The sequence below is a fragment of the Melanotaenia boesemani genome, chromosome 20 (genome assembly GCF_017639745.1).
Source record: "Melanotaenia boesemani isolate fMelBoe1 chromosome 20, fMelBoe1.pri, whole genome shotgun sequence".
NCBI lineage: Eukaryota > Metazoa > Chordata > Actinopteri > Atheriniformes > Melanotaeniidae > Melanotaenia > Melanotaenia boesemani.
The window spans coordinates 2,946,535-2,964,702 of record NC_055701.1 but is presented as its reverse complement, the minus strand read 5'-3'; the positions used below and the strand labels follow the sequence as shown (position 1 = coordinate 2,964,702).

Sequence of the window (18,168 nt, the reverse complement as noted above, 5' to 3'; positions counted from 1 at the left end):
TGACATCCTGTTAAAGTTCTTCTCATTTATTTTATATCGGAATGATGCAGGAAAATTGTGAATTTTTCTCGGCATCGTAAGAGTAGCTGTTTTTGTAAAAATATTTGTTGTACTGTCCAGATAAAAGTCCAGATCTAGTCCTTATTTGTTTATTTTTCTCTTCTAGACTTTGTTGTAATATTTAAAGGGGTCTTGGTTCTTGATGCTTTTTCAGTACCTGAACATTTTAATCAGTGGAGCAGAAAAAAAGCTCCTTACTGAAGAGATGAACAAGAGTTGAGTCAGCACATAACAGACAAATAAACAAAGAACCAGTTTTAAACTGGATCTTTAGGCTCTTTGGTACCAGCAGCCTTTCTTTGGTTTCATCTGTAAAACCAGCAAAGATCAGACAGTCAAGACAGAAATCAGGATTTTTAGCAGCAACAAGGTGATTCCCAAACAGCTGGCAGCTGGAAACTTGGCTTCTCTCAGCACGGAGGCAGAAACTGGACACGTGGAGAACAGAAGAGTCAAGACTACAGACTATCTACAGCAAAGACCTGAACCAGGACCTGAGAGGTGCATCTGGACCTTCAGCTGATCCATCTACTGTTGGCTGAAGCCTCATCAGATGTGGTCTCCATGGAAACGTGGCTGTCAAGAAGCCGTTCTTAAGGAAGAGAAACAGGAAGAGAAGGCTGAGGTAGGTCACATGACCCAAGAAGTGGACTGAAGATCAGTGGCAACAGGTCTGATGGAGGGACGGATCCTCCCCAGAACCCGGACCTGAACAGGTCTGATGGAGGGATGGATCCTACCAGAACCCGCACATGAACAGGTCTGATGGAGGGACGGATCCTCCCAGAACCCGGACCTCATTGGGTCTGATGGAGGGACGGGATCACCTGGACAGAGAACAGAATAAAGGGCAGAAACATCCAAAGAAGAGTTTTGGAAAATCCTTCAAGGATCTGGGAGAACTGTTCCTGAAGACGATATAAATAAATAACTGAAAGCTTCTCTAAGAGGGTTCAGACTGAGATGAAGAATAAAAATGTTTATTTTAAGCTCTTTAGAACTGGACTGCTTCTGGTTTGGACTCAAACTGGATCTATATTTATGTTTAAACATGTTTTAATAAAACACTGCAAATATTTCCTGTTTTTCAAGCCGTATGTGAAGAAATGAGGCTGGATCAGGACTATTATCCATAAACATTATAAAAACCCAACAGTAGCATCATGGCTGACTCTGGTTCTGACTCAGATCTGGATTTATATTTATATTTGCACATTTTAATAAATCAATGAATCTGTTTATTGTTTCCCTGGAGAAAAACAGAGTAATTCATGACTTTTGCATAGTGTTGTGCATTATTTACCTTTCCTCCCTCAGTAGTTGGTTATTGTAGGTTTTATTTTATTTTACTGTTTGTGTTTTGCAGAGGGAAGCACTGACAACACTGAGCAAACATCAGCATGTCTATGTAAGTTATCTTCAACCTGAAGTTTAATTAATGCCGTTACTGAAAAAACAGACTTGTTTTCATCATTTTTATACTTATTTCATGTAAATGTTGTAAACAGTGGACCTTGTGTGCCCTGAAAACGCGGAGTAAGCATGAGGAGAAGGTGGCTGTGGGGGTTGAATGATTAGCTGATGCAAACAGCACGTTGACCTCCACAGATCAATGCTGGTTGCTACACTGACCTGTTTTGTTGGAGATAGTATTACGATCTAATTAAGGTTCAGCTCTGCTTGAAGCATGTTGGCTGCTCAGAGGTGGTCAAAGGTGGGCTGCCAGCTGATGACGTGGAGATCTGAATGTGAACTTTTTAGACAAGAAGGATTAACAATTTTACAGATTATCTCTACAGGCAGAAGTGGATTAAAAATCTTCAGTTATTGCAGTTTTGTGCATAAACGAGAAGATATAAATATTTTATGTTGCTGTAGTGGGATCAAGATTCAAGGTCCACAGGAAATATGTGTATCAGTACACCACCGAGAGTCGGAACGGCGTGGTGGGCACCGCCAACCTACGAAACGGCCCTAAAGTCACCTGTCAGGTGAAAAGCTGTTCCTGTGTCCTACTTTGATAACAGAGCTCTTATCTCACTGTCTCCACACTGACCACACGTCCTCCGTCAAATATCTGCAGGTCGAGATCGAAGTCCCCCAGATGTGCAGGTTTATCTTGCACACCAGACACTGCGCTCTCAGCGAGGTGTCCGTCATGGATCCGCAGGGCCAGCCGGTGTACGGGCCGGCGCCCGGCTCCGATGCCTTCAAAGCCAGCATGGAAAAGTTAGTGTAAAGCATCTCTTCACACCACCTGCAGGGATTTAATCAGGTTGTTTTACCACATTTAAGAAAACAAAAACATTTCAACATGTCGCTTTTTGTGTAAACAGCAATAACTGTGTTTCTTTTGCTGTGTTTATTCACATTTAGAAGTTGTGAATAAAAAAAGTTAAAATAAATTATACAAATTTTCAAAACTTCCATTAATACCAAAATTCTTTAAAACAGAGGTTCCCAACCCTGGTCCTCAAGGTCCACTATCCATGCTGATTCAAATTAAACGTCTCCCTGACAAACTTTACACAAGTTTGCTAATGAGCCATGAATCTGAATCAGGTGTGTTGCAGCAGGGAGGCATCTCAGACCTGCAGGGTAGTGGCCCTGGGGGACCAGGGTTGGGGATTTCTGCTTTAAATGAAGAGATTTGTTGCAAGTTAACGAAGATTAAAATGACTCACCTGCCCTTCCTGGTCTGATCCAATAAACAAACTGACACGTCTGACCAGCATCTTCCAAGATTATGATCAAATTTCCCAAATATTGCCAGAGATTAAAGTAATGCCTCTTGTGACTGATCTCATCTTTCTATCACTCTGCCCATGATCAACAAATCATTCACAGCAGAACATTTTACAGCACTGTGAAGCACTGCCAAGCGCCCCCTTCATGCAACTGCCAATATATGTATGTATATATATATATATATATATATATATATATATATATATATATATATATATATATCAGATTCAGACAAAAAACACATGACTTAAATCTGATCATCTCCACTTCTATTTCACAGTTTTTCCACATTCATCTGTCCATAAATCTAAAACATGCAGTGATTAATAAAACATATTAGTTCTTCTGTGAAACGTCTCGGCATCATGTTCCAGTTCAGAAGCAGCACTTTTCTGGTATAAAACCGGTGTGAGGCTGTTTGTTTCTTTCTTCGTGCAGGAATCCCCTGAAGTTCAGCGTGGAGGATGAAACCCACCTGCAGCTTTACCCTGAGACAGACGAAACGGTGAACATCCTCAACATCAAGCGAGGGATTGTTTCTGCTCTCTTGGTGCCGCTTATGGAAAATGGACAGAGCGGCCTTGTGGTTGGTACTCTTTCACAGCAGATAAAGATGCACTGAACTGGATGGAGACATGAGGGATCTGAGGAGATGTGGATTATATTTAATGCTGCAACAGCAATACCAGGAAATAAAATGGTGGATAAATGTGCTGATAAATGTGCTGACAGTTTTCTTTTCATTGTCAGAGCACAGTGCACGGACGGTGTTCAACAACATACGTGGTGAACTCTCAGCAGGACGTTGCCACAGATGTGACGCTGTCCAGAGATCTGTCCCAGTGTGACCAGTTTTACGGCAGGGAACTGACCAACAGCCCTCTGGCTCTGCTGCAAAAGCTGGTGGGTTTGTTGTCTTTTCATGTTCATTTAAAAAGAGAAAATCAGTTTTTCAGGATGCATCTAAAACACTGGTTTGTTCAACTTCCTTCACTGTGGAGAGATGCCACCTTTTATGAGGTGTAGAAAGGGTTGGAAAAGGTCGTACAAGAAACATCCACAAGACAAAAAAACAAAACAATAAAAAAAACAGCTGGTGCATCCATGAATATCTTTAGGAAGATTAGAAACAACCAAAGGAAGATTTTGACAGAATGGAAAACTGAAGCCGAGAAAGGAAGTTATTATTAATAAGATTTATTTAGCACTTTTTAAGGCACCTTTACATTGAATCCAGTATTCATTCAAACCCATACGTAACAGTTATCCAATAAATGTTTGACCTTTAAACTAGAGAAATATCCGTCATTTCAGCTCCGATATCTGGAACTATCTGCTGCATCACATCAGCTTTTACATGACCAAGCAGACGAAAACATGTCAAATGTTGGAAGTCCAGAACTTCATGCACGGACGGGTGAAAGCTGTCAGAATTAAGACCCTTTATGGCTAATCCTTTGTTTGATTTTGCTCCTGAAAGTACGACTTTTTGGTGTTTTTATAACGTTGTGCTATGATGGCCTAGATTCTTCAGAGGAGCCTAGTCTATGTCGTCTCGCTAGTACACCCTGAAGAATGAAGCTAAAACATTAGTTCAAGTTAAAATGAGCTCAGTGTGTGTTTAGCAGCCACGATCTTAGTGAGTAAAACCAGAAAGCTGTTCCATGAGCTTTAATTTCACCACAGCATAGTAGAAGCTACCCAAGAAGAACCTAAACCACCTGAAGTAAAGTGATTGTAAACCTTTAACCTTTAAACTCTGACATGATTTGACTCACAGAAGTTTTTTACGACTTTGTGAGGAACCCTGAAGTAACCTCCATCAAACAACCAAAAACAACATAAAAGTTCAGTATTTTCCAGAGATCAAGACCATGTTCACAGAGTGAGCTTGGTTGACCACCACTTCATGTTACACATACATAAAGAGGCGCTTGTGATGCCATATGAATATGAGCATTTATAACAGATAAACTAAAAAAGTCTGAAAACATCTAAATTTCATCAAAATGAAACAGAACTGTTCTTTAAACTAAACGTAAACAACATTGTGACTTTTTGTTTGCAGCATAACCCTTTGTCCAAACTCATCACAAGCAGTCAGAGCTGCAATTACCTGTTTGATAACAAGGGAAAGCACATCACCTCAGCCATGTGCACAGAAAGACACGTCTACCTGCCCTTCTCCCATCGGTGAGTCCTGATCTGAGAACCTTCTAACTGTCTGGGTGGAAGATTTTATCTCATCTTCTAATCTGTCTCACAGAGAGAATGGAATATCTTCTGTGGTGACCCAGGAACTCAGCTTCCAAAGCGTGACAAGGCACAGCAACCGAGTATTTGGTGAGTGATCTCTTCACCGTCTGACATGAATAGTTTTAAAAAAACAAATAATCCACATGTGCAAACATGTGTTGTAAATGTGGACTACATGTAAACAACATATAGGTAGAAATAAATGTTTTATGAACTATAAAAATAAATAAAGACCATTTACCAAATACAGACCATGTTTGCACATGTGAACTACATATGGTTCACATGTGGAAACCTGTAGTTTTGGAACATTTTTATGTGATTAACATGTGAAGAACTTGTAATCTACATGTGCAAACATGTGAACCCCATGTGGTCCACAAGTCGAAACGTAGTTTTTGAGCATTTTTAATGTGATCCACATGTGATCTCTATGTGAATCACATGTGCAAACAGGGTTTTGGAATATTTTGATGTGATCAGCGTGTATGAAATGTGCTCTAAATGTGTAAACATGTGATCTATATGTGAACTGCATATGGTTTACATGAGCTAACATGTGTATTTGGAATATTCTCATATGATCCAGATGTGAAGAACATGTCATTTACGCATGGTTCATTTGTGTTTCCCATGTGAATCAGTTGTGTTTCAAATGTTGTTTACATGTGGTTCACATGTGAATCCAAGTGGTTTACATGTAAAACGTGTAGTCACATGTGAAATTCATGGGGGTTTTTCTGTAAGGGCTCATTGGGAGATCTGGTCTCAGATCTGTTCTTATAGAGAAAAGTAACATAATGTGAAACATACATGTGCACACAGATGTTGACCAGGACCAGGCCAAGTTCCTCCACTTTGAAGAACCTGATGATAAAGCTCCAGTCCAGACGAAGGATGCTGTTCTGAGCACCTTTCAGGAGCTTGTGGCGTTGACAGGCACGGACCAGGGCCAGAAGAGGACCGGCCTCTTCTATAAGCTTGTTTCTGGCATGCGAGTCCTGAGAAATGAGACCCTCAGCCAGACGGTCGCTGACATGGCAGATGTTTCACCCTGGCTCACCTTCCAGGCTCTGATCCAGTGTGGAACTCCAGAGTGCACCAGCGCCATCATGCAGGTTATCTGGACCATCGATGGGGTTTCTCTGGAAGTGGATGCTCTGGTCTACGGGCTGAGTTTGCAGGCTGACCCTGATGCTGCACGGGTCCGAGACATGCTCAGTATGGCTCAGTACAGACAGAGCAAAGCCATCATGTATGCACTGGCGAACACAGTCAAGAAGTAAGTGAAGCAGTTGTGGTTTGTTGTAAATGATTTATGTGACCACAAGACGGTGAAAACCTTCAAACGTAGCTTTTTAACTACACTCACCATCCACTTAATCAGGTCCACCTGCTAGTACCAGGTCAGACCCTTTTTTCCTCCAGAACTGGCAACATTCCTCAGAGGTTTAGCTCCATATTAATTGACTGATTTGTTGGCTGCACATCCATGATGAGAATATTAGGAAGTCTTTAGCATCCATTTTGAAAAATAACGTCATTTCAAACGTCCAGGTTTTTTCAAGCTGATAGCTTAACAGTGGCAGGAGGTGTTACTATGGTAATGTTGAACATATTAGTGAAGCTTTTCCCTAACCCTCATAAAAATTAATATTATTGTCTATTTAAAAAACTAACCAGTATGTTTTCCTAACCATAACCATGTAACTTTGATGCACAGACTTAGCAAAGCATTTTAACTGCTAAAATTACATTTAGTACCTGTAAACAAGTACTAATGTGGCCTAACCTTAAACAAGTATTTTTACTTGTCGACAGGTTCCATAAAGGAGAAGTGACGCCAGTGGTCACAGATGTGTCAAAGTTCATGGAGATGCTCCTAAATGACTGCTCAGAAGACATCCGAGACATTGAATCTGACTTCCCTCCAGATCCTAAGGAGATGTCCTTCCTTGTATTGAGGGTAATGAAAGTCATACAACTCTCCCTTGTCAGAAGATCTGGTTCAGGGTTCGAGCTCTCCAGATTAATGCTTTATTTTGTCTCCAGGTTGTTGGTGTCATGGGCCAAGCCATGCAAGATGTCAGTCCCGGCCTCATTTCCGCTGTCCTGCAGTGCGCCAAGAAAACAGACATAGCACTGTCAAATCAAAAGGCAGCTATACAGGCCCTCAGGTTGATGGACATTAACGATGAGGTGTGCTCAGATCACAGATTTGTCTTAAATTCATCCATGCTGAAGAGAAGGCGAAACATCATGTATCATGAACACATGGTGGTATTTATCCTCTGAAATCTGACGTTGTTATAAGACAACTGAGTCGTTTATCTTTTGACCAATCACAGATCAGGGCCGCTCTCATGGAGGTGTACCTGGACCCTCAGAGCCCGGTGGAAAAACGCCTAGCAGCTTATCTGGTCATGATGAAGAACCCGGACCAAACCCTCCTCAGAGAGGTTCTGACTAGTCTGATGAAGGAGAAGGACGAGCAGCTCAGGAGCTTCGTGATCTCCCACCTGAACAACATCCGCGACTCTGATGAACCACAAATGCTTCAGTGAGTAAAGCATTTCACTTTCAATTGTGATGGATAGTTTTACACTTTAGATCAGGGTTCTTCAATTTGGTCCTACAAGGTCCGCAATCGAGCAGGTTTTCCATGTATCCCTGCTTCAACACACCTGCATCAAATTAAATGGATCTAACAGCCAATCAAGTTCTGCACAGTCACTAATTAATTTAAGTCGTGTGTTGAAGCAGGGATACATGGAAAACCTGCTGGACTGCGGACCTCGTAGGACCGAAGTGAGTAACTCTGCTTTAGATGATGTACGAAAGTTTTCCAGGCATTTTTATCCTGTCCTGGAGGTTTACAACCCAGCTGCAAAATGCACTCTTTGTTCAGATTCTATATGGTAAGTCCAGAATGAGTAATCCATGATAACAGCATTACTTATCACACATTTCATCATAAAAACATCACCATCACTACTATGTTGCTAAGAGACCTCTATTTAGACCTGGACATGATGATGAAACCACTTCCTGTCAGACTTTCCACCAATCAGAGAGCTTAGATTGACGGTAACGTCCAATCAGGAGCAGCCAAAGATCAACCAGTGAGCAGAAAGTTCTATGTGTGTGTGAAAAGAAGAAAAATAATGCTCCTCTATGGCTGGAATAAAGCCAAGAAGACGTTTCTGATGCACGGTGGCGCCACAAAGCAGCTGAGCTGGAGTTGGTTTAGAGAGGATAGCAGGTAAATAGTAGCAGGAATAACTGGAAATGAGGAAAAAGTGGAAACATGGAAATAGTTTCTGTTGTGTGTTTGTTTCAATAACAATATTTTTTCTCCTGAAAGCCAAGACTTGAGAGAACAATGAGATGAGAAAAGGTTTGGTCACTGTTGATCTGTGTGTTATTTCTACAAAGTTCTGTTAGTAATAAATTCTGCTTTCTTCTTCTGGTCGGCTTTTATGCTGCTATATCTATTCATACATTCATTTTACATCATTTAGCCTCATAATCTGACAGAAACATCATGTCTGATGCTGACTGGGATTAAAGGATTCAGCTTTTACAGGCATTTTTAGATAAAAAACAAACAGGTGGACCAAAAGTGCAAATAAATTACTTTGATTTTCAAGAGTGAAATGAGATTGGAAATATTTCTGGTTTAGTCTTGTGCTAACTCACCTACTTTATTTCTTTATTTCTCCATACAGGCTCCAGGAGGATATCGAAACGGCCTTGCAAGGCAGCTTATCACCCACAGACAGTGTCTTTGAGGGTTTGTCACGTAACTACAAAATCAACTCCCCACTGGGCTTCTTACAAAGCAACATCATCCTCGATGGAAAGGACACACTGCCGAAGGAGATGATGCTGGAAGCCACTCTGAAGGCTTTTGACTACAACTACGACCTTTTTGAGGTGTTTTCAGTAGCATGATCCAAAAAATAAAATCATACAAATGAGATTTCCCCAGGAATTTAAAGATTCTCATTCTCTCTTTTCAAGGTCGGTGTTGAAGGAAGAGGATTTCAACCTACAATTGATTCTCTTTTTGGAGAGAAAGGTTTCTTCCCTGAATCCATCTCCAGACTCGTTTACCTGGCAGGCGACAGTGCTCCGATGCTTAAAGACGTTCTGGACAAAATTTCCCCTCGTCAAGACAGAATGAAGAGACAGGTGAGATCATTTTTTATGCTAACTTTCTGTTAATTTCATCTAAATTGTCTTGTGCATGACTACAACCTAAAAACACACAACACTGGTATATTTCCAGGTCTCAGAAGATCACCTGAAAGGAATCACAGAAAGTTTCCAGAAGCTTGTGAACAACGTGCGTTTCTCTCCAACCCCTGAAGCCACCGCCTACCTCCGGCTTCTGGGAGATGAGATCGGATACTTGAAGACCAGTGAAATGAGAAAAATGTTCGAGACTCTATTCATGTACTACCATGTTTACATCAGGGTCTTACCTGCACAGGTAAGAGTTGCTTCATGGCATGAACTGATAAAAACATATATATTTACTGTTGAATAAGGAATTAAATTCAGTTCACTGTATGAACATTTGCTAATTTCAGAAAAGTAAAGTTAAATTTGAGTAACTAACTTTGAACCAGGTGATGCAGAGCGATAGCTACTAGCTATGCTAAGCTAGCAGACCTTGGCTAAACTAGTAGAAGATCAACATGTATTTAAAATGAGAAGATTCCAAGAAAATAGGTGTTTCAGAAGAAAACAGGTATGTAACATAATGTTAGGGAGCTTATCAAGCTAACAATCAACCATCAGGTATAGACTCTAGACCAGGGATATTCAATTCGGTTCTACGAGGGCCGCAATCCAGCAGGTTTTCCATGTATCCCTGCTTCAACACACCTGACTCAAATTAATTAGTCATTGTTCAGAACTTGATTGGCTGTTAGATCCATTTAATTTGACCGAATTGAATAGCCCTGCTCTAGACCTTTAATGCCTGAATTTCTAAACAATTATATAGAAATTAAATAAACACAGGAAAAAATAAAAAAGACTGAAATAAAATAAAATACAATTAAACCTTGAAAAATAATTAATAACAATAAAAAAATAAATTTAAATTAATGTTTATCGATATTCACTGAGCTAAAAAAAATAAGCTAGCAACATGCAAAGCATGTGCTATGTTGGTGGTAGCAGCACCTAGCATGCTACGTAACCAAATCAAAAGCACAGAACAAGTTTCCAAGCATAAATGTTTTAATGTTATAATTCTATAATTACTATTTTAAGTTATTTTAGAATTCATTTACAGAAAATTAAAAAAATAATAATAATAATAATAAATTTTATTTCAAGGCGCCTTTCAAGACCCAAGGTCACCTCACAAAAGACAATTAAAATCAGTTAAAACATAAGACAAAACATCAAAACAAACATCATGCAGCAGACAGTTAAAAATATTAAGGTGAGAAGGCCAGTTTAAACAGATGAGTTTTAAGTTGTGATTTGAATGATGGAAGTGAGTCGATGTTACGGAGTTCAGGTGGGAGTGTGTTCCAGAGCTGGGGAGCAGAGCCTTCAGTCGCTCTGCTCCCCATGGTGGTGATCCATAGCACCTGCAGTAAACTGAGCTAACCTGGTGCAGCTAAGCTGTGTTAATCTATAGCGGTGTCCCAATTCAGGGTCTCGGAGTGTACAGACTACGTGTCCTACACAGTCTGTGCACTCCCAATCTCTATAACATCTTTACACAGACATTAACTGATGCTATACACAAAACATGCTATAGATATAATGTCATGTGGGGAGTTTATTTATCCATAACCAAATGTAAGTTCTAAAATGAGCAAAAACCCCATTTTTATCAAAACAATTAGCTACTTGTAGCTACAACTTCCTTCACTTTCACTAAACAACTTTACTTATTTTAAAAAAAAATAAAAGTGTGCTGGTGATTTAATGATTGGAAAACAAATGATTGATCCCGTGAGTTCAGATCTGTTAATATCTCTGGCATCTCAGTTTTTTCAATTTTTCAAATGTAGAAACTGCTTAAACAAAAGGGAACATAGTGTCTATTCAAGTACTATTTTGTTTGCTTTATTTGCTCAGTAGTTTTTTCTGTATTTCTTTCTCTATTGACACTCCTGACCTCCATACCAGATTATTCCAGCTGATTCACAAAGTTAATGATTAGACTGAATCCTGCAGTTTTTGTAAACAGAATATTTCCTAAACCAGATTAAATATACAACATAAAACAAAAATACAGTCCTCAGAGCCCAAGTCAGATTATAAGGTAAATGTTTTTAGCTGCTTCAAAAGCATCCAGAGTCCAAAGTACGTAAGAATAATTGTTCCACTGTCTGGAAAGATTGGCCTCCTCTAGTCTTACAACGAGTTCAAAAGACCATTTTTATTGATTCAATTCAGTTCAATTCAATTCAATTCAATTCAATTCAGTTCAATTCAATTCAGTTTTATTTGTATAGTGCCAATTCACAAGGTAAGACCCGTTTATTTGTGTAGCTGAGTTGAACGACAGGATGATTCAAAGTCAATGTCATCTCAGTCAGTGGTTCGATCTCAGTTTAGATACAATCAAACTGATCCAATCTATTATCATCCAATCAGTGTTCATACAAGCCAGGTCCTAATAAATAATAGCCTAATTAAGGAAACCAACAGATTGCACTGAAACTGGTTAAAGCCCCACTACTTAACTTTGGCAGAATGAAGGATAATTCAGCATCAGTTACAAATGAAAACACATGAATAAAGTAGTATCTGACGGTAAGCCTGGGTGGGATTAGCCAGCAGCAGCTTGGATATTTCATTGGATGTTTCATTTCCAGTCTGGTCCTGGAGCAGAGGGGGACCTCCTCCTGGCCCCCATCTAAACTTTTCTAGACCCGCCCCTGCAGACCTGAAGAATAAATCCTTTCTACCATCTGTCACCTGTGTTAGTGAAGGTCCTGCTCTGATTTGTATCTCAGAACCTGTTCATAATTCCTCTCACAACATTTATGGCCCATAAATGATTCAACCTGTGTCTCCAACATCTGCACAGCAACAACGATTTAGAGAAAACATCTGCTTGTTTCCTTTTCCTGTTTTACTCTCACTAGATGTCTGGACCTGATGTGTCTTCATATATCATGTCTGTCTGAAGACTGGTAGAATTTACAGCTGTGTCTCTAGCAAACCTCATTAATACTGAAAATAATATGAAATAAAGGCAGACAACATTGTCTAAACATAACACAGGCATGTAACTTAAGTTCAGAGGGTAAAAAATACAATTACAAAGAGTGGTGAAGAGCCTTTGTGGTCTTTGCACACTTGCTACAGTGAATTTGTGAATCTGGAGAAAAGTGTATGTCACTAGGAAACTAAAGCTATGTCCATTTTTATTGTTGAACTTTGAGAGTTAAAAAAAATATCCTCAGATGACTCCAGAACACACGACTCTGGACATGTTTGAAATGTGCAAAATAAAAGAAATGCAGGTAAAAGTCCTGTAAAAATGTAAAATTCCTTTAAATTTTACGGAATATTTGGCCCTAATTTTACAGACTTTTCTTAAAGTGTGCACAAAGTGATGTTTGGTTACTTTTGTTATTACTAGTGTAAATATTTCCAACTAATTTATTTCATATGTTTTGTTTTTTCCCAAAAGGCCTTCTTTAAGCTGACGTCCAGCACTGAAAATGAGTTTTTTTTCCACTACATCTTCATGGAGAATGCCTTCTCTCTACCCACTGCTGCTGGATTCCCTCTTAAATTTTCTCTGTCAGGTCTGTTTGCACCTGGTGCCAAAGGAGGCTTCACTCCATCATCTATGGTAAATTGTGTTCTAAATCTCATTATTTTACAAGAAAAATTTTATTTTGTTTGTACATTTCTGTCACATATTGCAGCTCATTGCAGTTGTGTCCTTCTTGCAGACTGACTTGTCCTTCATGCCTTCAGTTGGGCTAGAATTCATCACCCAAATGGGTGTACACATTCCAGACTACGTGGATGCAGGAATTGAGATGCACACTAATATGTACCATGAGAGCTCTATCAATGCAAAGTTCAGTGTGAACAGAAACCAGGTTAAGCTATCGGTCCCTGCTCCCAAGTCCAACTTCCAGCTGCTCAGCATCAGGTCAGCATCTCCTCAGTAAATGATATGAAACTCTGTCAGCGGTCACTGTCATGTTCTCTCACAACTTCCTTTTGCTTCCACACACAGCAACAAACTTTTGTCCGTCTCAGCCGGTCAAACAAAGATTGTACCGTCTCTGGTGGAGGACCGGGTCGACTCCACTGACTGCCAGCCCCTGTTCAGTGGCCTGAATCTTTGCACAAAAGTGCGCTACTCCAATGCTACCTCTGTAGACCGGGCCCCATATTACCCCCTGAGTGGAGAAACCACGTAAGACGAAGCTTTGGGAGAAACCTGAATTCACGCATTTGTTTTGAGTCTTTTTCGATAGCTGATATGTCAAGTCTTGTTGGTCGTTTCAGTTTACAAGCCCTTTGGGTCAATTAAACTTCCATAAAAAATTGCAGATTAACATTTTTCCCATTTATTTTGCTCAGTCTTTTGTCCAACTTCAGTTCTAATCCAAACTAGCAATATGTAATAATTAAAAGTATTTTAACCCTTTAAAAGACAATTTAATTATGTGATGTCACCTTCTTATGAAAATGACATATATTTCCATAAAAATATGTGTTTAAAAACTGGTGGATTTTCTTAAATCAGTTTTAAATGCACTAAAAGTTTAAATCTGTTATATGCTAAATAATTCATTTTGTGTATTTTTGTCATAAAAAATAATGACATCATGTGATCAAACTGCCATTTAAATGATAAAAATAATAGAATAATTACATATTTGATAGTTTTAATTTGGACTGAATTTAATTTAATCAGAAAAAGTAGAAAAGAATATTATTCTGTAATGTTTTTAAAGCTGCATTTGTGAGGTGACTATTTTGACCTCTAATGACCCGAAAGAGTAGTGAATTAGTTCCTGGTGTCAATCCTTAAAAAGAACTGAAATTGGAGAAAACACTGTCCCATATGGAGCAACACAACCAAAATGGTGGCCAAAAAATAAAAAAAAAAATTGCCTGAGAGGACCAAAAAGTCTTTAATTATCCATTAGGCTTAATGTTAACTTCTATCAGCTGATATTTCTCTGATCCTCGCTGTGATTTTAATAAAATAAAATATTACACTGGTGTTATTTCCTCAGGTTTGCCGTTGAAATCCAGCCCACGGGGAAAGTTTCTGAGTACACTGCCACCATCACAGATGAAACACTCAGAGAGGGTAAAAAGGGTCGTAACAGAGTAGAGTCTCTGAAGCTAACCCTCAGGGCAGAAGGTGAGAATATAAATCATGTTGTTTTTTATGCATGTAAACGTATGAGGGCCAGGGCAGTAGCCATAAGAATGGTCCATAAAGGAAGACGAGGCAGGGACCAGGCCAGGACTAACATGGGAGGAAACAATAGCCAGGATCTGTCAGAAAACATAGAAAATGAAGCAGCTGGCGTGGGTTGGCGTGGCTCAGTGGGTAGAGTGGTCGTCTTGTAGCCTGAGGGTTGCCGGTTCGATCCTCAGCCTGTTGAGCTCATGTCGAGGTGTCCCTGAGCAAGACACCGAACCCCAAATTGCTCCCAATGGGTCGTGGTTGAGCGCCTTGCATGGCAGCTTCCACCATCAGTGTGTGAATGGTTGAATGTGAAGTACGATGTGATACGCTTTGGGTATCATACAGTAAAGCACTATATAAATACAGACCATTTACCATTTACCAAAATGAGCTGGGATCAGTACTCAGGGAAGTACAAACACAAGGCAGGTGTGTAGCAGTTGAAGACCAGGTGAGCAACAAGGACAAGAAACAAAACTAAACAAAGTTCTATGAATGAAGCTGCAAAATGTCACACATGACATCATTTTAACTGGTGATGATTTGGCTGCTCTGCATGTTTTTATCTGCACTTTAACGGGGCTAATGTTTAAAATAAAGAGAAAGGGAAGAAAAGGATAAATAAAAAAAATATACAAATGATAAAAATAAATAATAAAATGATAAATAACAGATTTCGAGCATGTCTGGTGATAAAAACTAAGTTTATTCTTTTACCAGGTGAAGAATCAGTGGAGGCCTCAGCTTCTCTGAAATACAACCACAATAAAAACCTCATCTCTGCTGATGTTGTCGTTCCTGGCTATGATGTGGAAGCGGGCATAAAGCTGGCGGTAACTGATGGTGATTATGAAGGAAAGAAGATGCGAGGCATCACCATTGATGTTACCAACAAGAACATCCCACAGCTGACCCTTGTTGGACGTGTGAGGTAAAACTGGAAGCACCTGGGAATAATGAAATAATCTCATTATGAGGTCAAGCTACCATCATAAAAACCTCCACGTGCTTGTTTTAAATGCAGACTGGACCAGATGAAAGAGGCCATGCTGCAACTCCAGATGGAAATTCCTTCTCTGAAAACTGACGCATCCGTCACTGCAGTCCTGAAGAGGGACGAAGACGTGCTCCTGGACTTTGAGACAGTTGTTCACATCCCTGAGAGCTCCTACCAACACTCAGCCTCTCTAAAATATGGTAACAGACGCTCATATTGTTGGTACAGAGGACAGATTTAGATATGTGGACCATCATTTGGTTTATTTCTATGCAGATGATGACAAGTTTGAGGTGGAACTGAAAACGGACCTGAACTCTGACATACAGAAACTGATTCCAAGTGCAGAGGAGCATCACAGACAACTCCAAAAGCTCATTGATGACATCCTGGACCAGAAGGTGGCGAAAACCGACATGAAGCTGCGCCACATTGTTAGCAAGGGGATTGTGGTAAATATGACATCGTCTTTATTAAATTCAACAAAGACACAGTGTTTCTGTCCAGTTAGTCCAATCTTTGTCCAATACAATATTAGTCCCAAGTGCAAAATGAGTCGTTAAGGGGTTTAAATAATTTTCAAGGGAAAACGGGGCGTTCTTTTTGGTCATTATTGGGTCAAATGGTGGCGCATTGGGGATGTCAGACTCAGAGATTTCATGAGTAGGCCTACATTAAAATTTTCTTGAAGATCTTTCTGTTTGAAATAGTTTATGATTTCACTTCTTCCAGTATCAAGCTCCCCAGAGAGGATTTGTATAAATCTAAAGAACACAGAAATCTTTCCTCTCATAAAGTACCTTAAATTATGAGGGGCCATTCAGAATTACCTTCTCACAGACACGTAAAATTTAAATCTTTCACACATTATATTAAAACCTCTCATACACTCTACTGAAACTGCTTCTCACATACAATACGATGCATGTCCTCATTCAGACTTACTGCTGACGCGTTAGACCTAATCTTATAATAGTCTCTGCTGAGGCCAGTGAAGTATTGAAGATGCCTCACTGAGCTTACCTTCAGGCGGCTGAACAGGTATTATTACAGCACAAGTCTTCGTAACGGCTTTGTCACCGTGTTCTCCAGCTTCTTCCTCATCAGTTTGTTTTGAAAGCGCGCTCCTGTTTTTCTGTACGTGACGTCCGTTTCGACTGAAATTCCCTCTCACACACCAGTAGAATTCCTTTCATACCTACTAGTGAATTTCAGAATTTTCACTATAGCGTGTGAATGATTTCAGTCTGATATACGAGAGGTTTTAGTTTAATGTGTGATTGACTTAAATTTCACGTGTCTGTCAGAGTGTAATTCTGAATAATGTTTCATATTAAATCCCCTTTCTTCCTCATTCTGATGCTCAGTTCGAACTTCAGCAGGTCGTCTTCACCACGTCTACATGACCAGATGTGTGAAGTTGCTGCCGTGTGATTGGCTGATTAGATATTTGTGTTAACAAGCAGGTGGATCAGATTAATTGGACAGTGAGTTATGATCATTTCAATTGGAGGACTTTTGTCTTTCAAAGGAGAATTTTAAGAGATTGGGAAGATTTATGACTGAATTAAAATGTGGAATTAGATGGTTATTTTTTAAATAAAAAACTGGGTTAGATACTTTTGACATGTACAAAATCATTTCTAAATTTCCCACTGTGTTCATTTGTTTAATTGAATCTGCAGCTTGTATCAGGTTCAGGTTTATTATGCTTCCCCACTCAGCAGACTGATAATTAAACACTTACATGTCTCTGAGATTTACTGAACTAATATTCAACTCCCTCTGAGCATGATCTTATCTGGATCTCTTTATGGTGCAACTTTGGAGGCAGTCTGACTGCTTTTTATATTATTCTTGTAAGTATTTTTTCTTTATGTTTTTCTGAAGGCAGGCAACATTTGGTTGGACAAGCTGACTGAACGCTTCCCTTCTCTGGCAAACCTTCGAAGCAAAAGGAGCCTCTCAGATCTCACTTTGCCAGCACTGCCTGAAAAACTGTTTCTGCACTCGTAAGTCAGTTAAATTAGCCTAAAATATTAACGGCCGCATTTTATCTTACGGTTTTATTTTACCTCAACAGTGACAGTTTGCTGCGATACCAGTTCAACAAGGATAAGATCATCATCTCTCTTCCTCTTCCACTTGGAGGCAAAAATTCAGAGGAGATGAACATCCCTATGAGTCTGTCTCTGCCTGCCATTAATTTACCACAGATTGGCCTGAATATCCCTGCCAACAAGTATTCACTGCCTTCCTTCACTGTACCACCATCTTTGGATTTCACTGTACCCCTGCTTGGCCTGGCTGAAGCATCAACCAAGATCCAGAGCAACCTTTACAGTTGGGAAGGCTCCATCTCGGGGGGTAACGACACTGTTGATGTTCCCAGCTACATTGTACAGTACAAGGCTGTGGCTCAGTCGCCGTTAAACCTCCTGTCATACAAACTAGAAGGTAAATATCCTATTTTTTTCAGAAGAAATCTAGCAGTTTCAGTAACTCCCTGGGGTCTAGGGGGTCTAGGGCACTGGTTATCAACCTATTTTCCCTGAGGATGCTTGGTTTTATTATGTCATTAGTTGCTTCTCACCATAATGATGCATTCTGGCTGACTCCCTTCTATTGATAAATCCAGTTAAGGGAAATATCAACACATAGCCTCACTTTCTTTATT

The 18,168-nt window shown here is 39.8% G+C and overlaps 1 protein-coding gene across 2 annotated transcripts in view; it reads left to right on the top strand.

The window, feature by feature from the left end:
• Nucleotides 1-18,168, top strand: part of apoba (apolipoprotein Ba) — a 34,532-nt gene that overhangs the window by 240 nt on the left and 16,124 nt on the right. For both annotated transcript variants that reach the window (XR_006008614.1, XM_041971431.1), the window contains exons 2-24: nt 1,427-1,468; nt 1,939-2,051; nt 2,144-2,289; nt 3,247-3,394; nt 3,559-3,711; nt 4,877-5,001; nt 5,075-5,151; nt 5,890-6,346; nt 6,886-7,030; nt 7,117-7,263; nt 7,413-7,624; nt 8,793-9,000; nt 9,088-9,258; nt 9,356-9,559; nt 12,740-12,904; nt 13,008-13,213; nt 13,301-13,483; nt 14,313-14,443; nt 15,215-15,425; nt 15,519-15,691; nt 15,768-15,943; nt 17,382-17,503; nt 17,575-17,948. Coding sequence is in view for 1 of the 2 variants with exons in the window: in XM_041971431.1 (XP_041827365.1) it covers nt 1,427-1,468; nt 1,939-2,051; nt 2,144-2,289; nt 3,247-3,394; nt 3,559-3,711; nt 4,877-5,001; nt 5,075-5,151; nt 5,890-6,346; nt 6,886-7,030; nt 7,117-7,263; nt 7,413-7,624; nt 8,793-9,000; nt 9,088-9,258; nt 9,356-9,559; nt 12,740-12,904; nt 13,008-13,213; nt 13,301-13,483; nt 14,313-14,443; nt 15,215-15,425; nt 15,519-15,691; nt 15,768-15,943; nt 17,382-17,503; nt 17,575-17,948 (4,089 nt within the window). In the remaining variant the exon portion in view is untranslated. The remainder of the gene's footprint in view (nt 1-1,426; nt 1,469-1,938; nt 2,052-2,143; nt 2,290-3,246; nt 3,395-3,558; nt 3,712-4,876; nt 5,002-5,074; nt 5,152-5,889; nt 6,347-6,885; nt 7,031-7,116; nt 7,264-7,412; nt 7,625-8,792; nt 9,001-9,087; nt 9,259-9,355; nt 9,560-12,739; nt 12,905-13,007; nt 13,214-13,300; nt 13,484-14,312; nt 14,444-15,214; nt 15,426-15,518; nt 15,692-15,767; nt 15,944-17,381; nt 17,504-17,574; nt 17,949-18,168) is intronic.